This window comes from Lathamus discolor, chromosome Z (genome assembly GCF_037157495.1).
Source record: "Lathamus discolor isolate bLatDis1 chromosome Z, bLatDis1.hap1, whole genome shotgun sequence".
NCBI lineage: Eukaryota > Metazoa > Chordata > Aves > Psittaciformes > Psittacidae > Lathamus > Lathamus discolor.
This window is the reverse complement of record NC_088909.1, coordinates 73,990,952-74,013,922: the sequence shown is the minus strand read 5'-3', so window position 1 is coordinate 74,013,922 and position 22,971 is coordinate 73,990,952. Positions and strand designations below refer to the sequence as shown.

The following is a 22,971-nucleotide window of genomic DNA, read 5'->3' as shown; positions in this document are numbered from 1 at the left end:
TTGTCTTTCTTGAAAGGCCTCAGGATGAAAATATAAATACTGACCTTAAGAGAAGTACATCAGATAGGAATGCTTTCTGTTGACCTGTGGTGAATAATAGCTGTGTCTTATTAGTGAAGGGGCTATCTGTGTGCATGGTCCTGATTGTGGGTAAGCAGAAGACTGTATGTAGAATGTATGTAAAACCTACATGGCCTGCCCTTATCACACTTTTGATGCTTGGAAAAAAGTCAATTAAACCCTACTTTTCACTTAGTCCTATTATAACCTCTGTTTATCCACAGTAGTGCAGAATTGACTATGAGAACAGTCTGCTGCATTAGGACTGTGTCAAATAGTTGCATTTGCAACAGCCAAGAAAATTAATGTAACTAAATGCAGTGTCATGTCTTGCCTGTGTCTACTGTGCCTTTAAAAGTGAGAACTAAGTCATCTTTCCAAGTAATGGTAGGGTATGAAATTAAATGAGCTGAAAAATGTTTTTAAGGAGATTCAGCATATCTTGAATTGTAGAGGTGCAGGAAATGGCTAATCACAAACCTAAGCAAGTCTTGCCTTACAGTAATTTCAGGTTCCCTGAAATTTAGATTTACACAAAAATAGTATGATTATATTGGTGTGCAGGTCCTTAAATACCTTGTCTTCCTACCATAAATGCAAACATGCTATATTGCACTAACTCTTACCTTTTCATATCTGAGGAGACACGGGAGCTTTCACTAACCCACAGGTCAACAAAAATATTAAATTTATAAAGTCCATGTGCTAGCTTCAGTTTTCAATTTTTTTTCTTTTTCCCTTGTCTTTAAGTTTCAAGATACTTTTAACTGTTGAAGGAAATCCAGTCACTTCAGGCAAGCAGAGGGCTACAGTTTACTTCAGTCAGTCACCCAGTTTGAACTGGAAAACTAAGACTAGCATATAAGATTTCATTTAAACTTTTTAAATACTAGACTGAAATGCAAAGAAAAACAGCACATAGGCTGCAGTGAACTGGTGTCACTAAGAAAAGTGCAAAGACAGAGCTCAGCTGCTTAACAATAACAGCCCTTAAAATAGCAATGTAACACTAAACTGGAGGTTCACTAAAATAATGAGTAAAACTGGAATTTGTAAGTGATAAGTAAACTGCTGGAGCTGCGGCTGGTGTAGCCTGGCTTTGGGTAAAACTCAATGGAAATTACTAATAGTTAAATACAAGTACCACCAGACCCTTTCAACCTATTTACTCCTGTGTAATAATGGCTTTTCATTTCAAACTCATTTAACTTGAATGACCTCATCATACCTGCTGAAATACGTCAAACATTTTCAGCACTAGTTAAAAGCAGCATATGTAACCTGTTCATCTTCAGAGATCTTCCTACTGATGAGAAAGTACTGGCAGCAGTTCAGCCTCTGCAATGATTCATGCTTTTGAATTATTCTTGTCTGACTTGAGGGCACTCCATAGTCTTAGCAAGATGAAATTGGGAAGTATTTCAATTTCGCAGTCACTTTCCACTGTTGTAACTCCACTTAGAAAGTAGTTTTTAGGAAAGTATTCACAGCATCTAACAGAATTGGCCATGTTCCCTGATTAGATGAAGTCATTAAAACCAAAGTAAATGCTAGCTCAGGGCTTTAACCAGTCTTCGTTAAGTTTCTCTGAAGTACAATGCCTGCTGCTCAACCTGCCTCTCGCACAACCTTTTCATTAACAAAATGTTTACTGCTCTTGCTTTCAGCATCACTGCACGAAGTCTAGACACATTTTCTGTTTCTTTGTTCCTTTTCTGTTTTAAACTTACAGCTAGGCAGTAGTAAGTTGTTTTCCATGGGATTATCTAACAAAAGAGCTTAAAAAGAAATCTTAGGGAAAAGCATAAATTAGCTTTTGTAGAGAAGTAAAAATTGATAGGCTGAGAAGGAAATGTGCTACTCTTTAATGAATTTCAGATTATGTGAAATGCGCCATAACTTTATCAACATTAGGGAAATTATATGTGAAGATAAAAAATAAAACCTTCAATTAAAAAAGACTGAAGTAAATTACCAACACTCTGGAACTACTTGTATTATAGTAGCCTGCTAAACAGGAAAGACACATTAAAATTGGATGTAAAATTTGCGGATTTAATTCCACTTTTATGTTGAATATCTCTGAAGAAGGTTAAGGTATGTCCCTGTAGACATGAAGTTAATTGGAAGTGTGACTGCAGAAAAGCTGCAAAAATGTAGTATATTAAGCAACACAAATCAAGAGAATACAGGTTTTGCTGAGCTTAAAGACAGTGGTCCTCCACTTAAAATGCATAGTCACTGTTTTCCAGACATTTGCTTCAAAACATCAAATCAGAAATATGATTACAATAAACTTCTAAATGTCCTATTTGCTTCTGGTACTTTATGTCTTCATGCCTGTTTTATGTTAAACCTCACTAAAGCCTTTTAAATTAAGAGCCTCTTTGGAAAGAAGAGGAAGAAATATGGATTTTAACGTTAAGAAATAGTAGATGTTCTGAATAATCCATCTCTGTAAGAAAAAGCTTCCAGTTATAGATCCCAGTTCCTGAAATCCTTCAGGATTTCAGTGAAAACTCTAACTCAAAGGGAAGGTTATAGACTCTCTTCTGGCTGCATAAATGTAACACATGTGGAACAGCTGAGCATTGGTACTCTGCAAAATCTGTGCTATTCCACATGCACTAAAAACCCCATTCTAATTTACCATTATCTTTGCAACAGGCTTTTCAGCCTCTGACCTCAGGAATTGCTCGCAACCACAGGAAATGGCCCCTTCTTCTGTAACTGAGACGGAGAATACTGGCTGGACCGCACTAATTTTTCCAGGGATGTTGCTCATGGATCTGTTGAAGAAATCTCTCTTCAGAAGAACTCTCTCATGTGCTATAGACCTGCCCTACCAAGCCTAAAGGAAGGCCACAGTCTGACTGGACACAAGAGAAAAAAAATTCACATTGCGAACAATCAGCCGTTGGAATAGTCTCCCCAGGGAAGTGGTGGATTCCCCAGCCTTGGACACTTCAAAGATTTGGCTGGACAGGGTGCTGGGACATCTAATCTAGGTTATGCTATGCCTGGAAAGGTTGGACCAGATGATCCCTGAGGTCTCTTCCAACTTGGTATTCCAGGATTATATGAATAAAGTAGTGATACAGCTGTCTAGGAGAGGTGCAGACTGGACACATCATCTTTAGCATCAGCAATCTGCTGGCGAACAGCAGGCATCAGGTAAATGTGTGCCTGTTTCTTTCCTGCCACAAGCAGACACTAGCACCAGTCCAAATTCTGCCCCAGAAATTGTCATGTAAAGTTACACTTTTCTGAACTGTTTCTGTAGTGTGGTTTTATTTTTAGCTCCTCTACTTTCTTTTATTGTGTGGCTTAAAAAAACCGAAACCAAATAACTGTTACCTTTTCATCTGTTTAGCAAATGAGAATACAGATTTATCAAATTAATTTGATATCAAACTGATTTCTTTTAAAGAATCCTGTTTCAAGTTCTTCATAACCATTTCTGCTTTTTTCTGTCTCCTCCTACAGTACAACTAACATTGTCCTGAAACACTTTTTGTAACTTGAGTTTATACTTGTCTCAAGAAGCAACAGATTAATAGTCTGTTACTTTTTACTCTGCTCTGTGTTCCATTTCAATGGCTTCACTAGTAGGTGGCAACCACTGAAAGCTAATCCTTAATTCAGTGATGTATGCTGCATGACTTTGTAGCACATAACTGAAATTACCACGTCAGGTGAACCTACTTTCAGCAATCTTTGGTCCTTGATATAAACCTCACATGCAAGAAACACAGTGCTGTCCTCAGAAATTAGGATTGAGGGGGAAAGGAGGGTTTTAAACTGTCAAGTGTTAGAAAATGGGCCACAGGGTCTAAGCATTTAACATGACCTTAACTGTTCTGAGCAGATTACATTTCAGGTGCTGGGACATGCAAAAGCTGAATTCAGTAAAGTGGGTTTTGTCCTTGTGAAGCAGCGTAATAACTTGAAGATTTTACACAGGGATTAAGAACTACATTAAACACAGTTCAAGAAATGTCCCATTTTCTCTTCTAGAAAATAAGGAATTAGCATTTAATTTCTGACGAAGCAAGCAGAAAATTTACTGATTTACTTTGAAAAAACCTCGAATAAATAATTTATATCCCCCAGCAGCACAGCACTTCTAACTGGAATACAGCTCATTTTCAACAGAAAGGCACACACGCTAATTCAACCAGAAGCACACAAGACAGAATATCCTTCAGCGTGCAGTTAGGAGACACCAGGAGCTTGACATCTTCCATTTTGCTGCTTTCTTAAAAACTTATTTTCTTATTGTTACAAACCTGAAGGCAGCTGTCCTTGGAAAGTCATAAATGTACCTAAGATAAATTTATCTTGGATAAATTTAAGTGACACAAACACTGGAGAAAAGTACCGGGAGTAAGTGGGTTTGCAGAACTAGTAAGTCACTGTATCAGTCTTACTCCAGCTGCAATTCCCTCTAGATGCAAGACTTTGCTCTGCTGTTTTTGCTTGGGATTTTTTAGTCTTTTTTACTTTTTTTTTTTTTTTAATCAAAACTTAACTGCTAGAGTTAGGCAAAAAAGAAATTTATTGCCTGAAAGTCTCACAGTGGTTTGTATTTCAGAAGATGAGTAATGCATGAGGAAAAACAAAGTTGTGAAGGAAAAAGAGAGTAATTTTGGTCTCAAAACAGATTACAGCACAAGCTAGCTGCCTTGTGATGTAAATGTGCCTTCTTCAGGACACTCCAGTAAAGACTTCACAGGCAATCCGTGGGCGCAACTTGTACTTCTGTCACCATTCTTCTCTTGCAGCACCTAGATCAGTCTGCAGAATTACACAGGGTCTTCTGGCAGCAGCTGATTTTACAGACATGAGTATAACATTAGACTTTTAAATCAAATGCTGCAATTAATTTGTAGGATGTTAAACCCACAGCAGCAGAAGACATCACATTAAGTTATTTCTGAATACAAACTCTGCCTTCAAAGCTTGACAGATAAAATGGTGATTTGGGAAGAGCTAGTCTTTCCATGTCCTGTCACACTGAAGATTTTTAACCTTCATTTATGCAAGAAAAAAATTACATAACAGATATATGAACCTTCTTGCTTCTCCAGCCTCTTATTACAGGTCCTTTTTCACTTGCACTGTGAAATTGCATCAATTAATCAACAGCATGAAGCACAACATGTGGCTTGACAGTGGTAAAAATGTGAGCTAGTAAAAACAGCTGGCTGATAAAATGTAAAGCAGGACAGTATCTATTACGAGTCACATACAACAACTGTTCTAATGAAAGCTAGAGACAAAAGCTTGGTGGCTTTGGTTTTTATTTCTTCCTCTCTAGGACCTTCTAAATTCACACAAAATAAAACATCACTGTTCAGCTGACCACAGTATCTCAAAGGGCTAAAACATTTTTCTACAGTTTTAACACTTAAACCATTCAGAATTATATCTGTAGGTGACTATTTTACTCAGAGAATTACTCATAGAATTACTTGTGCAACACCTTCATCTTATACACTTCTGGTCAACTGAACAATGCCTTCTTTGGTAAAAGCTCATTTAACAAGCCTTACCTGTACCTAGTCTTTCGTAGGATAATAAAAATACAAAAATCTGGTTCAATATATTTTTTAAAATGAGAAAGCTTTAGTCTTCTTTTAATTTCTGAAACACTTAGTGTGATTTTCACTTATCCCCAGTCTTGTACCAGAGCTTTTCATTTATCCCCAATCTAAGAGCTTTTTTTTTATTTTTTTCACTTTTTTAATATCACAGACTGCTGTGTTGGACTGCATCTGTCAAAGTTGTAACAGGAAAGTTAGCAACAAAAATTAAAAATAAGACTGCATCTCAAACACTTGCAACATTTTCCTACCATCACAGCAAGGAAGTATCCCTTAGTATGGTGTAATATTTGGCTGCAGCTATTTGAGCAATCTGAAGGAAGTGCTTACTTTTTAACTCTGCACAGAAGCTTAAAAGTGGCTCAATTTATTTTTTAGTCCTCTTTAATTCACAGAAAGAAGCAATACATTTAAGTGATTATTTGATTTCAGGTATCTTTTCTAAAGATACCTGTGGTGTATTTGATATACATCTTCCCTCATTCCTTCAAACACACTTAAGCTTTGAGGTAATTTAGGGCAATACATAAGAACACTTTCAAAAAATAAAAGCAAGAGATCAGGGAAAAAAAATAGGCAGGATAAATAGAAAAATATTCTGTCGTCCTCTCACTACAAATAGTTTCAGCAAAATGCACTTTAAAAAGCAAAGTAATCACATCACTAAGTCCAAAACTAAGAGCACTTTTCAAGCAAGCCTGACTTAAGCAAGCATTTCACCTGAGTTTACATTTCAGGGATTGGGCCCATAGCAATAGAGAAGACAGCAAAAGTGTCCAGGGGCAGACTGTTCCATGTCATTCTACCCCTTACTTAGATGGGTACAGGAAGGAATTGGGGCAGATTTACCAAAAGAAAACAAAAAAACCCAAACCCAAAACAAAACAATAAAAAAAAAAATCAAACCTTGTCGTGGCTCCATGTGGGCAAAAGATGTCATTTTCTATAGCAGTGAGATGCCTGTCAACCAGTCATTCATGCCAGGCATGAATGCCATGTCAACCAGGTATTCACGCCTGTCAACCAGTACTGTCACTAATTATCTTATCTGCACAAAGGAACTGGTATCCAGGGAGATTTTGAGAAACATTAGCAACAGTGTCCTGCTATCCCAAAGGGACCTTTCAGTTTAAGGAGTGTACTTCAGGGACGCAAGGCACTTGCTGGAAAGGCCCGAGATGAAATCTGTGAATTTAGAGGATGGCCCTCTGCTCATTCAACAATAAGGATATGCCACACTTCCTCTGTAAGACAATTCCAAAGGAACTATGACTCAAAATGTGGCATCTTCTTGCACACATGAAGATTATTCCTTTGGAAAGTATGATTTCACCCTCTCATTTATATGCTATATTGGAAGACTGCAATACTCTAAGTTAGATATTTTTACAGTTGTAAAGATGTTTTGGGAATGACATAGGCAATGCAAGATATAGTTCTTTAGGCTGAAAAGCTAATCGGAGTCTTCATCATCGAGGTATTCCTCCGCATTACTTGATGTTCGGACTGTACCTGGAAAGAAACAAAGCTCTCTCAATCCAGGTTAAAATCATAAAAAGCTTCACATTTGCAACGCTTGCAAACCAGCAACTGAGAAAGCCGATTCCTCTGTCATTTAGAGATGTTAGGGCTACATAGATGGGGCTGTAGATCTGGATCTCAAAAGCAGGGCTAAGCCAATAATCACATCTACTACATATGAGATACAGTCTATTTGTGACCTTCAAGAGCCATCTTCTGGCTGCCTGGAACCAGAGCTGGAACTCTTACCTTCTATTTTCTGTATATGTTACCACTACATCACAAAGGAAAAGATTGGTGAGTTGGTGGAAGAACCCCTATGGTTTTATTCCAAGTGCTTAGCTGGCTGCCATTCTCTATTTAAAATAAAATAGATTTCACCTGTTCTTTCCCATTTTTTGTCTCAAACATTTTTTCCTGAATAAGTATTTCTTAGATCTACTTATAAGCTTTTGAAGGATAGTAAGGAGAAAACAGGAGTATTAATGTATATTCACCAGACATGCAGCACTGCCTGGAAAACTACATCAACCTTCGGGACTGTACAAAGATAAACAGTATGGGCTTTTTGTGACAGATAATTATTTGCCTACAGACTTTTAAATGTATGGGAACAGAAATATGGGTTATATATAACATGTATTATATTACACTACTGAGAGCCAGGAATAGCAAGATCCTACTCAGTCACAGCTTTGCAACAACATATGACAATAAAGTATTAAAAATATCAGCTGCGGATATAGCAAGACTGATATAATTCGCAGAAGTGATAATCATATTATCCAAGGCTTCTGGAAAAGGAAAAATAAGTAAATTTAAAACTGACCTGCTTACCTGTTTTGATAAAATAAGCTTAAGAGAATAATTTGTTTGTTTGTTTTTGAATGGGAGAAGCAGCAAAGGAAGAAGGGAAAGAACAGAAACAAATTGTAGAGTGCTATGCTAAAGGGCCATACTTCAAGGAAGGACAAATCCCATTCTTCTGTGTAACAACTATTACCCCATTCAGGAGCACAATCCTTTTGCATTTCTATGACAGGATTTCAACAACTTTCATTTCTTAGAATATACTTCTGCAATCATGACATTTGAATGTGTGTATACACAAACAAAACACAAAACTTGAAATTTAAATGGAGACAAAGTAAACTTCCTTGGGTAAAACAAAATGTTTCACAGAATGACTATGATTGAAGCCATATCTAAACAGGAACAGATCTGAACCTGGACACAGGAACACTACTGATATAGGAAATAAATCTCTGGAAAAGAGCAATTGTTTCACTCACAGATATTGGAAATATTGAAATACAGAATCAACACATACAGAATAAGTGAATAACCGAGAAAATACAAAATACAAGAAAAATATATAGACCATTGGTGTCACAGATTATAAAAGGCCAAATGAAGACAGAAAAGCAAACAAAGAAGCTAATACTAAAACTGCAGTTAGACTGAGAACATGAGCTCTTACCAAGGCAGACAAGAAAAGGTAGCATGTAAGAGTACCAGAGACTGGTAACAGAGGAACTTAAACAGGGGAAGCTCTGGTTGGATATAAGGAAGAAGTTCTTTACTGTGAGAGTGGTGAACAGGTTGCACAAAGAAATTGTAAATGCTTCATCCCTGGCAATGTTCAGGCCAGGCTGGACAGAGCCTTGAGCAAGATGGCCTAGTGTGTGGCATCCCTGCCAGTGGCAGGCGATTGAAACTATAGGATCTGAAGGTCCCTTCAAACCCTAACCATTCTAGGAAGTAAATAAAAATGATAAATCAGTCAGCCATGAAACAAGATCAATTCAGAGGGAGAGAAGCAAATATACCAGAAGTTACCTAGCAGCAAAAAAATTAAACATTAATACCATTATTCTGGACATGAGAATAGAGAATACTCCTGTAGCAGGTGCCTACAGTTGACAAAGATGAAAAGGGCTCCAAATGAATATTAACTAACATTAGAAAAAAGAATATGGAAACAGAAGAAACTCTGCTCTTTGTTATCACTGCTTTCTCCAGAGTCAAAACTGACAGAAATTTGTCAGGGTTTTCTGGGAAATCCAAGTATTACCTCTGTCAAAAAGCTGGACAGCATTTTTGCTGCAACTGCTCTTCTTGGCCTTCTAAAGCTGTGGTCATCTATTCTACCATTTAATCCCCACCGCTAACCACCCACAGGTTAGCATCCCATCTGTTCTCCCTAGCCCAGCAACAATACAGTTGCTAGACTGCATATCCCACTGACACAAGCTGTAACTCTGCCTGTATTTTTAAGTAATTTCTCATTTCATGTGTAATTCACCTGCAGTTCCCACCCTAACTTCAGCCTCCTGAAAGCTACAGGTAACATTAATTATGCAGTACTGAACAATGCAGTCTTTGTTCAGCTTTTTAAAATAGACTCTTATATCTAACTCTTTTGGACACTGTGCTATTAGGAGAAATAAATGCAAGTGGGAGGCAGTGAAACTATTTTGATAAATACCTGAAAACACTCTATATTTCTCTATTAAAAAAATACGTATCAATAAGGAAATAAAAGAGGAGCATCTGCTGGTCTTTGTTTGGCTTAGCCTGGAAGAATGGACAGGCGTAAGAGGGAACATACCACATTGGTTTAGTCTCATACCTTGTCCCTTGTGGTATGCTGCTTTTAAAGTAGTTTCCATCCTTACTTGCCTTCTGTCTCTCCACTCTGAAGAGTCTGTCTTCCATTTCCTCCCCTTCCATTATGGCTTCCACATCTTTGGAGCTCTTTTGCCTCTTGCTGACACAAGATGGCATTTTGTATGGAGTCAGCCACACTGAATTGTGATAAACCACACATCTCTATCATAGCTCCACCGAACTGACACTCTCAAGAGAACCCTTCCAAACACAGCTTTCAGCCCATGAACTTTATGGCTATCAGCATACTGATATTTGGTCAAAATACTAAGTGTCCCCTAAAAAGGAAAAGAATGTATCAGAATAACAAAACCAGAAATACCTGCACTCTGTTTCTTCTTAAGAAGGGAAGCACAAGTTGCATTGGTTGCCATGTCTAATGCCAGTTTCTTCTCATTGTTCTTCAGATCTGTTCTTGCCCCTTCAGAATAGAAAGTTTTCATCATGAATAACTGTCCCAGATATTTTTGGGCAATGGTATTACAATATGAGTTTCAATAGCATGGGTTGAACAGTAATGGACATGGGAATCTCATCTGTGTACTGCTCTGAAGTAAAACAAAAACTATGGATGCTCTTCTGTAAGCTACAGTTGACTAGGGAACTCGCTGGCTGCTTTCCCTTTCCAGGAAGCAGATGTCATTGCTGTTCTGGGGTTAAGTGCCTCACTTTATCTGCAAAGCAGGATGAGATTTATCTTGAGCAGGTGAGATGTCTATTCTCCAAACAGCTGCCACAATTTTCTGCAAGGCTTATGAAGTCAGGCAGGTAAGCTGGCTAGGGACCGTAGCTGGGTTACAGAAAAACACTTAAAGAAATACGGATTAATAAACATTCAGCAATCTAGTCTGCCACATAGATTGTTGAAACCTTGGTGAAGATCTTTACCCTTTGCCAGCAGCATCTCTACAATATCTGCATAACCTTTCCATGCAGCAGCATGCAAAGCTGTGTCTCCCAATTTGTTCTGTGGAGTTAGAGGGAAAAGCAACAGGATTAAAATACAGAAAAAAAAACCTTTCAGCTTGTACCAAGCATGACTAACATCACACTTCTACTGCAAGGGTCAGCTGGATTAACCTACCTGTTGATTTAATTCTAGGTTTGCCTGGGTAAACAGAACGTCCACTATATCTGCATAAAACAGGGTGGGAGGGGTGAACAAAAAAATTTAGCAGAAATAAAACAGACATTTTTGCATTCACAGTCTAAATTCTGATTAAGATTCAAAGAAAGAGTGATCCAAACAACTAATGAAAATCTGTAGCAGTCAGACTGCATTAAGCAAGCTTTTAACTTTCCTTAAAATAAAAAATAGAATGACATTTAAAACATCTTTGCTTTATTATTTAGTACTGCACTTTTAGCAAACAGACTAACAGGCAAATCAAGAAAACCAGGGAACAATCATTTCAAAATAATTCTCCAATACCTTTGTGGCCTCCATGGCATGCCCAGTACAGAGCTGTGTTTCCAGCTTTGTCTAAGCCATTGACCCCAACTCGATTATCCAAACACTCTCTCAACCAGCTTAAGTTGCCTGAAAGACAAATACAGTTTTAATGACTTTTTTTTTCCTCTTTGAAAAGTTAAGAGAGCCATTAAAGGCACCCAATTATTTCTGATGGGTGTCAGTCCTTCTATGAACTTGTGAGGAAAAAAGTGATTAGCAGCAACATTTATAATTCATAAAACAACCAGTCCAAGTCACATCAAACACCTTTTCTTCTGCTCCCAGAAGACTATTAGATCCCTACGTAGTTAAACAAATGGTACTAAACTTTCAATGTGTATAAATCACAAAGTGGTAATTCTACCAGGCTGTGAACCAGTTCAGCTTCTAAAAGCTGCAAAACTTGCCACATAACTTGTTCAAAATACCACACAACCAAACAGACAGGACAACTTCATTTTAAATATATTATTATTTTGGCAGAAAACAAACAAATCATCTTACAGCATTACGCAAATCATGCTTACCACGTTTGGCAGCTTCATGCAGTGGGTTATCAATAGACTCTGCTTGCTCTGCCACTGAAATAAAAAAAAAAAAAAAAAAAGAGAGAAATTCTAACTACTTCTGAAACTGAACAGATATTTGGCACCTGTATGGAAATAAAACTTTGATTTATTCCAGAAGATGTCTCCTACTGAAGGGACAACATGAAGCAACCACAATTACTAAGGTATTAGCAGTTTGCAAACTGCCGTGTAAAACTGCTACCCTGCCTACATTTCCTAGGAGGGCTTGGAAGAATTGTGCTGTTGCAAGGCTTTTCAAAGTGGTTTTAATTTAATCTGAAAAAGCATTTCTGTTCAGTTCAAACAGGTATGGAATATTTAATGTGTTGCAATGCCCAAGAAAATAATGTTTTCTGTGGCTGAATATAACCATTAAAAAGTAAAAATGGCAAGCAGTCCCATTTCTGAAGGGGGGGAGAGGAGGGATCAAAGAAGGTCTACAAAACTGCTCACAATCTGATTTAGCTTCCTGTCCATATGCAGTCCAGTCCATATGCAGTCCAGTCCATATCCATTACTTAACAATCCAGTATTGATTATCTACTTCTGTAAGAGGCCACCTGACCTCAAAGCTATTAAAGGGTTGCCACTGCCCATCCTTAGGTCTACTTAAAACAAATGCAATGTACAGACTGAAGGAATATAGCCAAGATACTGCTAGTAAGAAGATCTTAAAAAAATTCAATACATTCATTTAGAATACCAAGAATAGAAGCCTCAGTTTCGTGTGCTGTCTATAAAACTATCCTTTAGATCCAAGTGTTCTTCCCTTCAAAAATGAGAGCATCTGTTGTTGTTACCTGCACAAGCAGAAACATGAATACCTGACAAACTCAAGCTTTCTGTAAGCAATAAAAATGTAAGACAGCTTGTCCAAGGCTGATGTACAGTGAGGACCTATATTGCAGACGTATTCTGAAATACCCTGGTAGAGATCAATTTTTGAAAATCAGTAGATCAGTCATTTTTATTTAGTGATTTCCTTTGATTGTGAATGATCTTGCCAAATAGAAATATTCTAGACATTACCATAGTTGCTTGGAATTAGTCCAGTTCTCCCTTTGCAAGTTCCTTTCCACCAGTTTGTATCACTCTGCAGAGAATAAGGAAAATATCTTATAAGGGATATGCTGCATCTCAGAAGTATTCAGTCTTACAGGATGTCTGAGACTCACCATGTCTGAGATGTAGATAATATCTCCTTCTTCAAAGTACAGTTCATCTGGCTTAAAAAGAAAAAAAGTAAACAAAAATTTGAATGTGTGTACTTAGGTAAAACAAATACCTTGGTAAAGCAGAATACATTCAGCTCTCCTTTCAAAATAGCAAAAACTCAAGTTCTCCAGCAATTAGACAGTCCTGATAGTCTTTCATATTGTAGTTTGAATTGCCTACAGCTCACTTTTCGGACCTGTGACCTTCCTGATAACTAAAGAAAAAACCTGGTCTTTTCAACAGAACACTGTGCAAGAAAAGCAGTGAAATATATCTTGTGTTTGTTAACTTATCTCTAGCTGGCCTCAGTTCACAAAATCTTTCAGTTCTTAAATTATCTTTGTTGCCTTTGGAAGAAAAGCAAAAAACCATGTATATTGCTTATCATAGATTACAGGTAACTTATACTAGAGAAGAAAGCATGCTGCTTTTAAAATGAGCTGTACTTAAAAAAGAAAAGCAATGATTAATCACCCAGGTTTATTCACATTTAGAAGGATATCCAGCAAAAAGTTTTTTTTTCATTGAAAACGTAATACCGCAAGTCTAATAAACCGTATCTAATAAAACCCTAGCAGAACTGAAAAAAAAATGTTGTTACAGACAAGATTAAAATTACGCTTCTCAAAACAGTTAAATCTAGATACACTTACCGTTCTGGGCTCAAATGTATACAGGGCCCTGAACACTTTAACCTGCCCTAAAAAGGAAACAAACAAAATCAGTATCAGTATCATACCTTCTAAACATCGCATACACATACAGCCCTCAAATCCAAGTAAATTCTTTAAAGCTGCTTGCTGAACAAATTTGTGTAATGCCTCTGAAAATTGTAATCATGATGAAAAGACTCAACCCAGCAGCACAGCTTCTAAAAGAAATGGGCCAACTGACCAGCTAAACATAAACTGCTTCTTGTCAAAGAACAAGGACTTCACACTTACCATGCAGGTCAACTGAAGTCTGAGGCAAAGTGTAGTTTAAGTCATATTCACACACACACACTTATATATGTTGTAGAGATTTCTATTAATAATTTCAGATTTGTCAAGTGATACAGAATTAAAAATAAAGAAATATAACAACGACTGATGTCTGCAACATATTCTCACACTTACTTGTAGTCATTACAGATTAGGAAAATAATGCCGTAGCACAGAAATCACTGCATTTAAGAAAAATTACAAATGCCAATGTCAAGGCATAACTACTAAGCAAAGCATTTCTGTAGTCTTGCATCTCACGCTTTTTGGGGCCTAAGTGTATGTGAAACTATAACCATAAAATTAATCCATGTAAATATTTTAGATTGCCAAATGGAGTCATACACTCTGTGTGTGTGTGTATGATTTTGCTTAAGATTTGTAACTCTATCCCATCCTCTAGCCAGATCTTACTTTTTAATAACACCATAAAATTTCAGTTTGGTTTTACTAGTCTCTCTCACAGCAGCCATTTCCTAGACATAAAAGGTCCAACACTTCTCAGACTCTGCCTCAGAAACTAAACAATGGTACTGTGGCAAGAGCCAAAAAAAGAATGAAACTTCTGATCTGTTTGTTATCCATATAAAAATGATGAACCAAGGACATACCTCCTAGATCTAAGAGCTTCAGAACGAAATGTGTGAACTGAAGCTGGGCAAAGAAGAGATTCAGAGCAGCCCTGCGGAGAAGGACTTGGGGGTGTTGGTCAATGAGAAAATGAACACAAGCCAGCTTCAGTGTGAGCTCACAGCTCAGAAAGCCAACTGCATCCTGGGCTGCATCAAAAGGAGCATGACCAGCAGGTCAAAGGAGGTGATGCTGCCCCTCTGCTCTCCTGAGACCTCACTTGGACTATCGTGTACAGTTCTGGTGTCCTCAACATAAAAAGAACATGGAACTGTTGGAACAAGTCCAGAAGAGGGCCACGAGGACGATCAGGGGACTGGAGGACCTCCCGTATGAAGATAGGCTGAGAAAGTTGGGGCTGTTCAGCCTGGAGAAGAGAAGGCTGTGTGGTGACCTCATAGCAGCCTTCCAGTATCTGAAGGGGGGCTATAGGGATGCTGGGGAGGAACTCTTCATTAGGGACTGTAGTGACAGGACAAGGGGTAATGGGTTCAAACTTACACAGGGGAAGTTTAGATTGGATATAAGGAGGAAGTTCTTTACTGTAAGGGTGGTAAGACACGGGAATGGGTTGCCCAGGGAAGCTGTGAATGCTCCATCCCTGGCGGTGTTCAAGGCCAGGTTGGACAGAGCCTTGGGTGGTTTAGTGTGAGGTGTCCCTGCCCATGGCAGGGGGGTTGGAACTACACGATCTTAAGGTCCTTTCCAACCCAAACTATTCTATGATTCTGTGACTCTATGAAGTAAAAACAAGCAAACAAACAAACAAGGGAAAGACATGACAAAACAGGATGGGTGATGCAAGAGCACTATCCCTTCTTGGCTTTCTTTACATGGGCGACAGAGAAATGCCAGATAGAACTGCACACTGACAACTCCAGCGACTTTAACCATCAGCCACTGATTTTCAAGGTTTTATGTACGTAAAAGGAGGAAATGGACAAGAGGGAAGAGTAAGATATATTAAAGGGGAAACGAGAAGATGGCAGAAGACAGGGAAAAGCAACAAATACAGATTTGTGCATGTCATAGTGTTCCCTGTAAGAATGTACTGCATCTGTGTCAACAGGTTTTCTAAAGCTATCACACCCTAAGGGGAGGAAAAAAAGAATGGAAACACTGACACTGATAAAAGTATTGCTGACATGTTTAAACGAAAGGCAATTCATGGGGTTTTTTTTGGGAGTGTTTTGGGTTTTTTTAATTGTCCACAACTGAAACAGAGTTACTTCCCGAAATGTCAAGCTGTGGTATCACACACAGCACAACACATTCTAAAACATTTTCCTGTGATGAAATGCAAAATACAGATTTTCATCTACAGAACTGCAGGTCTGATTAATGTTAATTTTACAGCACCTTACAAGGAAGTAAAACAGTACTAACTACTGGAACCTATCTTTTAAATATTTCTTCATAAACAGACATTAAACCTGGTTGTGTTGCTGCATGTAAGAGCTAAGAACAACAGGACTTTGGCATGGCAGTTATTTGTGCCAAATTCTAATTAAATAAAAAAAATAAACAGCCTAGAAAATTTAAAATAACAAAATGTAAGGATGCAAAGGGTACATTAAACTTGAGTCCCTGGCCTGTGCTCACCCTTACCACTTTGCTAAGAACCACATTGTAGGATTCATGTAGGACAGAGAACTAATACATTAGCACTGATCTGAACTTACCAAAGTTGACTAACTGCAACTCCCCCCAAGTACTTCTAAAGGAAAAATTAAGTAGAACACAAAATATATAAGTGCCTTTCTAGGACTTCAAGGCACCAGGCAAACATTAAAAGACCTCTTTCTCAAAATGACTAATGAGGGGATTATTCCTTTTAAAAAAGCAGCAAATAGGGCACAGTGTCCCACATTAAATCTCTTAAATTTGTCCTTGTGGTTAGGAAATGTTTTTTCTTTTCAATCCCATACTTTAGCCACAACGTTATATTTTCCCTTCTCAGGGAATCTGCATTAAAAAGCTGCAAAACAACTGACGAACAAAACAAGCTAACTTGTTACTCATACTAACCAGATGCAAATATTCTTAGCATACTGTCGCGATTTAAACCCAACCACAAAGCTCGTTCACTCACTCCCCCTTCTTTCTTGCCCTCCCCCCTGCTCCTGGAGGGATGGGAAGGAGAACTGAAAGAATGCAACTGCCATGGGTTGAGATAAGAACAATTTAGTAACTAAGGTATAACACAAATCACTACTGCTACCACCAACAATAATGATGAAGGAAATAACAAGGAAAGAGAATACAACACCTCACTACCAGCCGACCGATAACTCCCCCAACTCCACCCAACCAAGCACCGACCGATACCTCATCCAACCCCACAGTGCCCTAGCCCTTCCGGGTGACTCTCCATTACATCCTGGGCATGATGTGCTGTGGTATGGAATACCTCTTTGGTCAGTTTGGGTCAGGTGTCCTGTCTCTGCTTCCTCCCGGCTTTTCCTCCTCCCTGGTAGGGCATGAGGATCAGAAAGTCCTTGGTCAGGCTAAAACATTTGTGTTATCAGCAATGTTCTCAGGCCGAAAGTCAAAACACAGCACTGCACCAGCTACTAAGAAGGAGAAAAACTGACTGCTACTGCTGAACCAAGGGTACATACAAACTCCCCCAGACACGATTTGACAAACCCTCCCTCACCAACACAGCAAGGTAAAGGAGTCAAACAAATGATTCTCTGTAACCAGCAATGAAAACCAAATGCTTTTTATCAGGTTGGGCTGACCTCATGCCCTTCAAATTATTTTGGATAACTTCTGCTATACACTTCTTCTGATTTTGTGAGGAAAGGAAACTGGCAACTCGGATTTCTGATACGACCTTCTCTCAGCTAAGTGCATAAAAGTAAAGAAACTGAGCTGATAAACAGTAACAACAATTTAAATATGCAACTTCTGAACTGAAGCAAGATCACTGCTGTGCTCATAACACAAAGTAATAAAAGGACAATTTTCTCAAAATACTGGAAGCTTTAGAAGGGGGTAGGGGAGAAGAAAAATAGAAAGATCCATCTCTGCACAGCATTACATTTGAGTGAAGGTGAACTCCCAGCACCAAACAGCAGGGAAGATAATTTCACTACCCATCAATTTCTATCACTTCCTCAACCAAAAAAATAAACAGCACTTGGTACAAGAACCATTTATTTTAGTTAAGAAAGTAAGTATGGCAGTAAGCCAATACTGACAGGTGTTATCAAGGCTTGGACCCAGTGGACCAATAGGAGTCTTGGTTAGTATTTCATATCCTGCTTCATCTGCCATAGACAGACAAAATGAAATCTCATTGATGCAAACCGGGTTCTACAAATCAGATACTGATCATGATGCAGCATCTTTTCCATAGCTGGATTTAGAGTAAGCAGGTCTAGACTACTGCAAAAATTAGAATAATTAGCTTACTTTACAAAAACAGATTGGCTGGGTATATCACTAAGCACTATCATTGCCTGTAATACAGAGAAAGGGATAACCTCTATGCTCTAGAAAAATCAGAACTGGACATGGTCACCCGTTGATAAATTGGGAAACCTCAAGTCTGCCAACTCCTATAAAGGTCCAAGCTAATTCGGTGCTGTCACTAGCCATCTTCCTCCTTGCTCCCGTAAGACTGCACAGAAGCAGTAGAGAAGAACCTGGTGCTCTCTCTAGCACCAACTTGATCAAAAACAACTAATTTGAATCTGCGCATGTAACAGATAGACCAAAAAGTCTGAATATTTAAGATTTAGAATATGGGGAAGAAAAAGGACAGTTTAGATTTCCAGGGCCTTTGCTGCTTTTAGAGGCTTCTCCCAGAACCTATGTAACTGGGAGTATGAATTTTTATACAGGTTCAGACGAATTTCTCTGAAGGAAGTGAGAGGCATCTTCTGCCTGACCTCACAGAAAGTGTGGTGGCTAAAGGACAGTATGTTGGTTTTCTGAATGCTGGCCTAAGAATCTGCAAAAGAAGCATATAACCTGGCAGTGTACACCAACAATCTGAAGATACAATTTTTTTGTCAAGTCACAGTATCAGAGGTAAGCTGCAGATCAGAATAACTTGTGATATGCTGGCAGTGTGCTTTACCATCATGTTATGATCTGCACGTCTGTTAGGAGACATGCAATGTTATTAGAACAACATTATGTCCAGACTGATTATTTTATTTTTTTTTTTGCTTCTGAGGAATTAGAAAATAAGGTGCTTCACATCCAGACTTTCAAGCAGAAATAAAACTAGTGGGAGTATGTTTTACAGGGATGCAGCTTGTAGCTTTGGTTTTTGTAAAGATGGAGTACAATACAGCATTCAAGGATTGCCGCAACTGAGAAAAAAGTGGAGTTCCCACTATTTAGAGAACCATCTTCTACTTCTAAGTAGTGCTTGTTAGAAAGGGGAAGTGAACAGTGAACACAGGGCATACAAATTAGAGGGAAGGAAGAGGGGGGATGGTGTATTAAACAAACAAAAAAAAAGGTAGGAATCTGTTTAGGGACATGTTGAAAAGAATGCAAATGGTAAATTGGTGCCAGTGTAGATGATAAACTCAGGTAGCCCAGGAACAATTGTGACTGCATCATTCAGTATCTGGAGTGGAAGAAGCAAACAGCATTTGTTTACAGAAAATCAGAACAAAGGTCAACAGACCTTTATACTACCTATGTTATGTTTCCTCCTGCCTCCCTTTCTCTCAACTGGCATTAATTCAAAACTGATTACCTCAAAGATTGGTCTTTCTCCATAAAATGTAAGTGTTGTGTGGACTCTAGGCCATGATCAATAAACCTTACTCTATCTGGATGATAGTAAAGTAAGGTTTCCTTAAAACATTAATATACTGCTTTCATCTCCCCCAAAGCGGTTGCTGCCCACTGTGTAAAACTAATCAAAAATGCAACATGAGACAGAGAGTGCTGTTCAAGGAGATGAACAGCAGAAGCCAGTATCGCTTGTCAAGTTCAAAGTAAGTAACTTTTGTAAACAGGATAAGCATCCAACACATAATGTTTAAGTCAATGAACTCTGCAGAGAAAGAACAATGCAGTCTGAGACACCATGAGAATTCTTGAAAAGGCAGAAGGGCAGCCCTCCCGCTGCATAACGCTGACAGAGAATAAAGTCTTTGCTATTTTCAACTCCCACTCCACTCTTTTGTATGTTCAGTACCAAGTCTAAATAGAAAATACAGCTATAAAACAGAAATAACGCAAACCCCTAGTAGAAAAGCAAAGCTAGGCACTTTAAAAAAAAAAAAGTCTCAAAAAAATAAAAATACTAGAAATTAAAAGCTTTTTAAAGCCTCTAAAAGTAATCATGATCCATTAATCAAAGGCTAACCACAGACCCCAAAATACTAGCTCACTTGTTGACAAGCATATCAGATGGTTGTCTAAAACATATTGATGTCAAAATCACTCTCTATAACTGAAATCCTAATGTGCTGTGCATGACACAGGATTAAGAGAGAAGCCTTCTGTCAGATCAAATGTTCTCATGTACTGATGAAAACCACACTTAATGCTATAGCCAGTTAGTTTTTCTCTCTCTGCATCTCCTTCCCCTGTCCCCATTCTTAAAGCACTGTCCAGCTGTTGAACACTGATATCTAACAATCCTGTGATGTACAGTGAACATTTGCTGCTGTAGAAAGGATGATTATTTATTTTACTTAATATTTTCACTTCCCTGACACGTTTTTTCTCCTTCCATCTCTACCTAGCCTACACTTTCCCCCGCCCCCGAACACAAAGGAAAGAACTATAGCAACCTCTTCTACAGCTCTTCTTGAACTGTAACAATTCAGCAGCAAGGCAAGCAGGTTCGCTGTTCCCTGACCCAAGTTATAGCCCAGTTTATAGACTGGATAACAGATAATATTCAGTGAAGACTAATTAAACACAGCTTGACCAAATGCACTATGCCATTCCACCAGCTGCAGTCTAAAAGCCACCAAAACAGACAGCATTACACTGTGGTAGCAACTATTTCATCACAAGCAGCTCCTGTATTTACTTTAATTTAATCAGGACACTTTAATGTCTATAACCCTGAAAGATGCAATGACAATACCACACGCATCACTGACATTACAGGCAGAATAACGCCAGACATATAACTACAGAAACATTCTGCATCATGCTAGGAGACAGTCTGTTCTTGAAAACGCTTTGGGAAAAAAAAAAAAACAAAACAAAACAAAAAACAAACCACCACCGCCAAAAAAAAAAAAAACAACTCAACAATATCTATATTATCTTCAATATCTGTATTATCTTCAATAATTATGGGTTTGACAAAATTAATCTTGCTGCCCTTAATCAGCTCTGAAAGTCCCTACTAGGAGATTTATTCTCTCACTCTGCCTTCTTCAGCTATTTATTTCTACCAATTTCCTTTTGCTGTGTCAAGCACTCATGCAGTACACCAGCTCAGCAAGTTCATTAAGACATAAAAATAATGTAACATAAAAAGTCAGAGCGCTGATCCAGCTTGTCATGTCACTAAATGGAATGAAAAGGGAATGGCAGGGTATGAACGGGATCCAGCTTGCTATATCACTAAATGGAATGGAAAGGGAATAGCACGGTATGAAGCAGGCAGGGAACAACTTCTTCTGATGGCAGCCTGCATTTTATCAGATCAAGCCTACCACAAAACAGCACTCCAGCAACCTAGTATTAGATGTAACACATCTGTGTTAGTCTAACAGCTCCTGCAGGTTAGGTAGGGCTAAAGCCTTAAACTCTGTAAGAATCCTACATTAAAACTGCCTCATCTTTCTGCAAATCAGAAAACTGAGTTACCAACTTCACTGGGAAAATCTGTCATTTTTACATATTTGGCTGTTAACAGCAACACCACACCCCTTCAGAAACCCACAGATTTCCTCAGTACCAGTTTTCAGTGAGAGTCTGCAACAGCAATGCTTCCTTTACTGACTTTCTAATTTCAAGTAAGCTCTTTTCAGAAAGAGCTTAGCAAACTGCAGGACAGACAAAATTCTTCCATGGAAGAAACTCTGCACTCAGAAAGCTTTGAAAGATTTTTTCTCCTGTGTATTGCTCAAGGCTGATGGTCAAAACTGGGTTTGCACTTACTTGTTTTCAAATTAAAAACTTGTTTTATTAGTTGTTTGGTTAAAATACTCAATTATATTATGCATTATTTCTAAAACCCACCAGTATTTCAAATATCTAAATGCAAAAAATATTGAAATTCAGATGTATTTAGGGATCAGTAATCACAGTCCGGAAAACACCAACTAACTTTTCACTAAATTCACCTGGAAAGGGTGCAGGAGCAAAGAAATTTATGTATCAGTGACTTAATGTACCAGAAAGGGCAACAAGCACAGAAACGCCAGTATGTCAAAGGACGCATTGAGTGTTTGGCTGCTGGGAATCCCACAGTAGGAAGCAGCCGGCTGCCGTGTTAGAAAAATGTAGGTATCATGCGACTACGTGATAAAACCGCTTTTATGTGTGAACATACAGCTAACCCACGCAATCTCTGGGCAAACGCCGGAGTATTTCAACGCGTATTTCTTAACAGGTTAGAGGGTTTCCTGTGCATCCCAGCCTACGTCAGCTTCCCCTTGGCAGCCCAGTGCCCGAGCACCGAGGGCCGGGCCGCGCCTCCACGGGGCAGGCCAGGGCGAGGCACGGGTGGCCGGTCCGCGGGCGCCGGTTCTGGCTGGGGCTCACTCTCGAAACTTCTTCCGAGCCAGAGCAGGCGCGGGACACCCCCCAGACCCGCAGCCGGAGCAGCTCCACGACCCCTTCCAGGCGGGGCCGCTGGAGGCAGGGCGGCGGAAGCGGCTGCCTCCCCTACCGAAGCAGCGCAAGGATGGCGGAACGGGAAACCGAGAAGGGCAGGCGGGCAGCCCCGCTCTAACAGCTCAGACCCGACCCCCAGGCCGTACCCGTGTCAGCGGGCTGCCCCGCACCGGCTGCGCGCGGCCCGGGAGCCCGAAGGCTGACAGACGGCGGCTGAGGCCATCGGGGCCCTTCTTTACCTGGCTTGGCAGGCTTAGGTGGCGGCTTAGACATGGCTGGAGTCGGCCGGAGCGCAGAGGAGGCAGCAGCAGCGATCTGCCCGCGGGTGGGACACCCCTCTCCCAGCCGCCGACCCGGGGCGCGGAGGAAGGAAGGGCGAGGCGAGCGGCGGAACGAGGGAGGCGGGGGCTACAGCCAGCGCCCCCCGGCGGTAGCCGCGGCCGTTTCGCTGGGCGCAGGCAAGGGCCCAGCCAATCCCCATGCAC

General features: G+C 39.4%; 1 protein-coding gene across 1 annotated transcript; it reads right to left on the bottom strand.

Moving 5' to 3' along the window:
- Nucleotides 1-4,600: 4,600 nt before the first annotated feature.
- OSTF1 (osteoclast stimulating factor 1) lies at nt 4,601-22,901 on the bottom strand. Its single transcript, XM_065663569.1, has 10 exons — nt 22,726-22,901; nt 13,748-13,794; nt 13,055-13,105; nt 12,909-12,972; nt 11,838-11,891; nt 11,290-11,397; nt 10,942-10,991; nt 10,746-10,824; nt 10,180-10,278; nt 4,601-7,178 (listed from the first exon to the last, which is right to left on the bottom strand). The coding sequence occupies exons 1-10, from the start codon at nt 22,757-22,759 to the stop codon at nt 7,120-7,122; spliced, it is 645 nt and encodes a 214-aa protein (XP_065519641.1). The 5' UTR covers nt 22,760-22,901; the 3' UTR covers nt 4,601-7,119.
- Between the last annotated feature and the right edge of the window lie 70 nt (nt 22,902-22,971).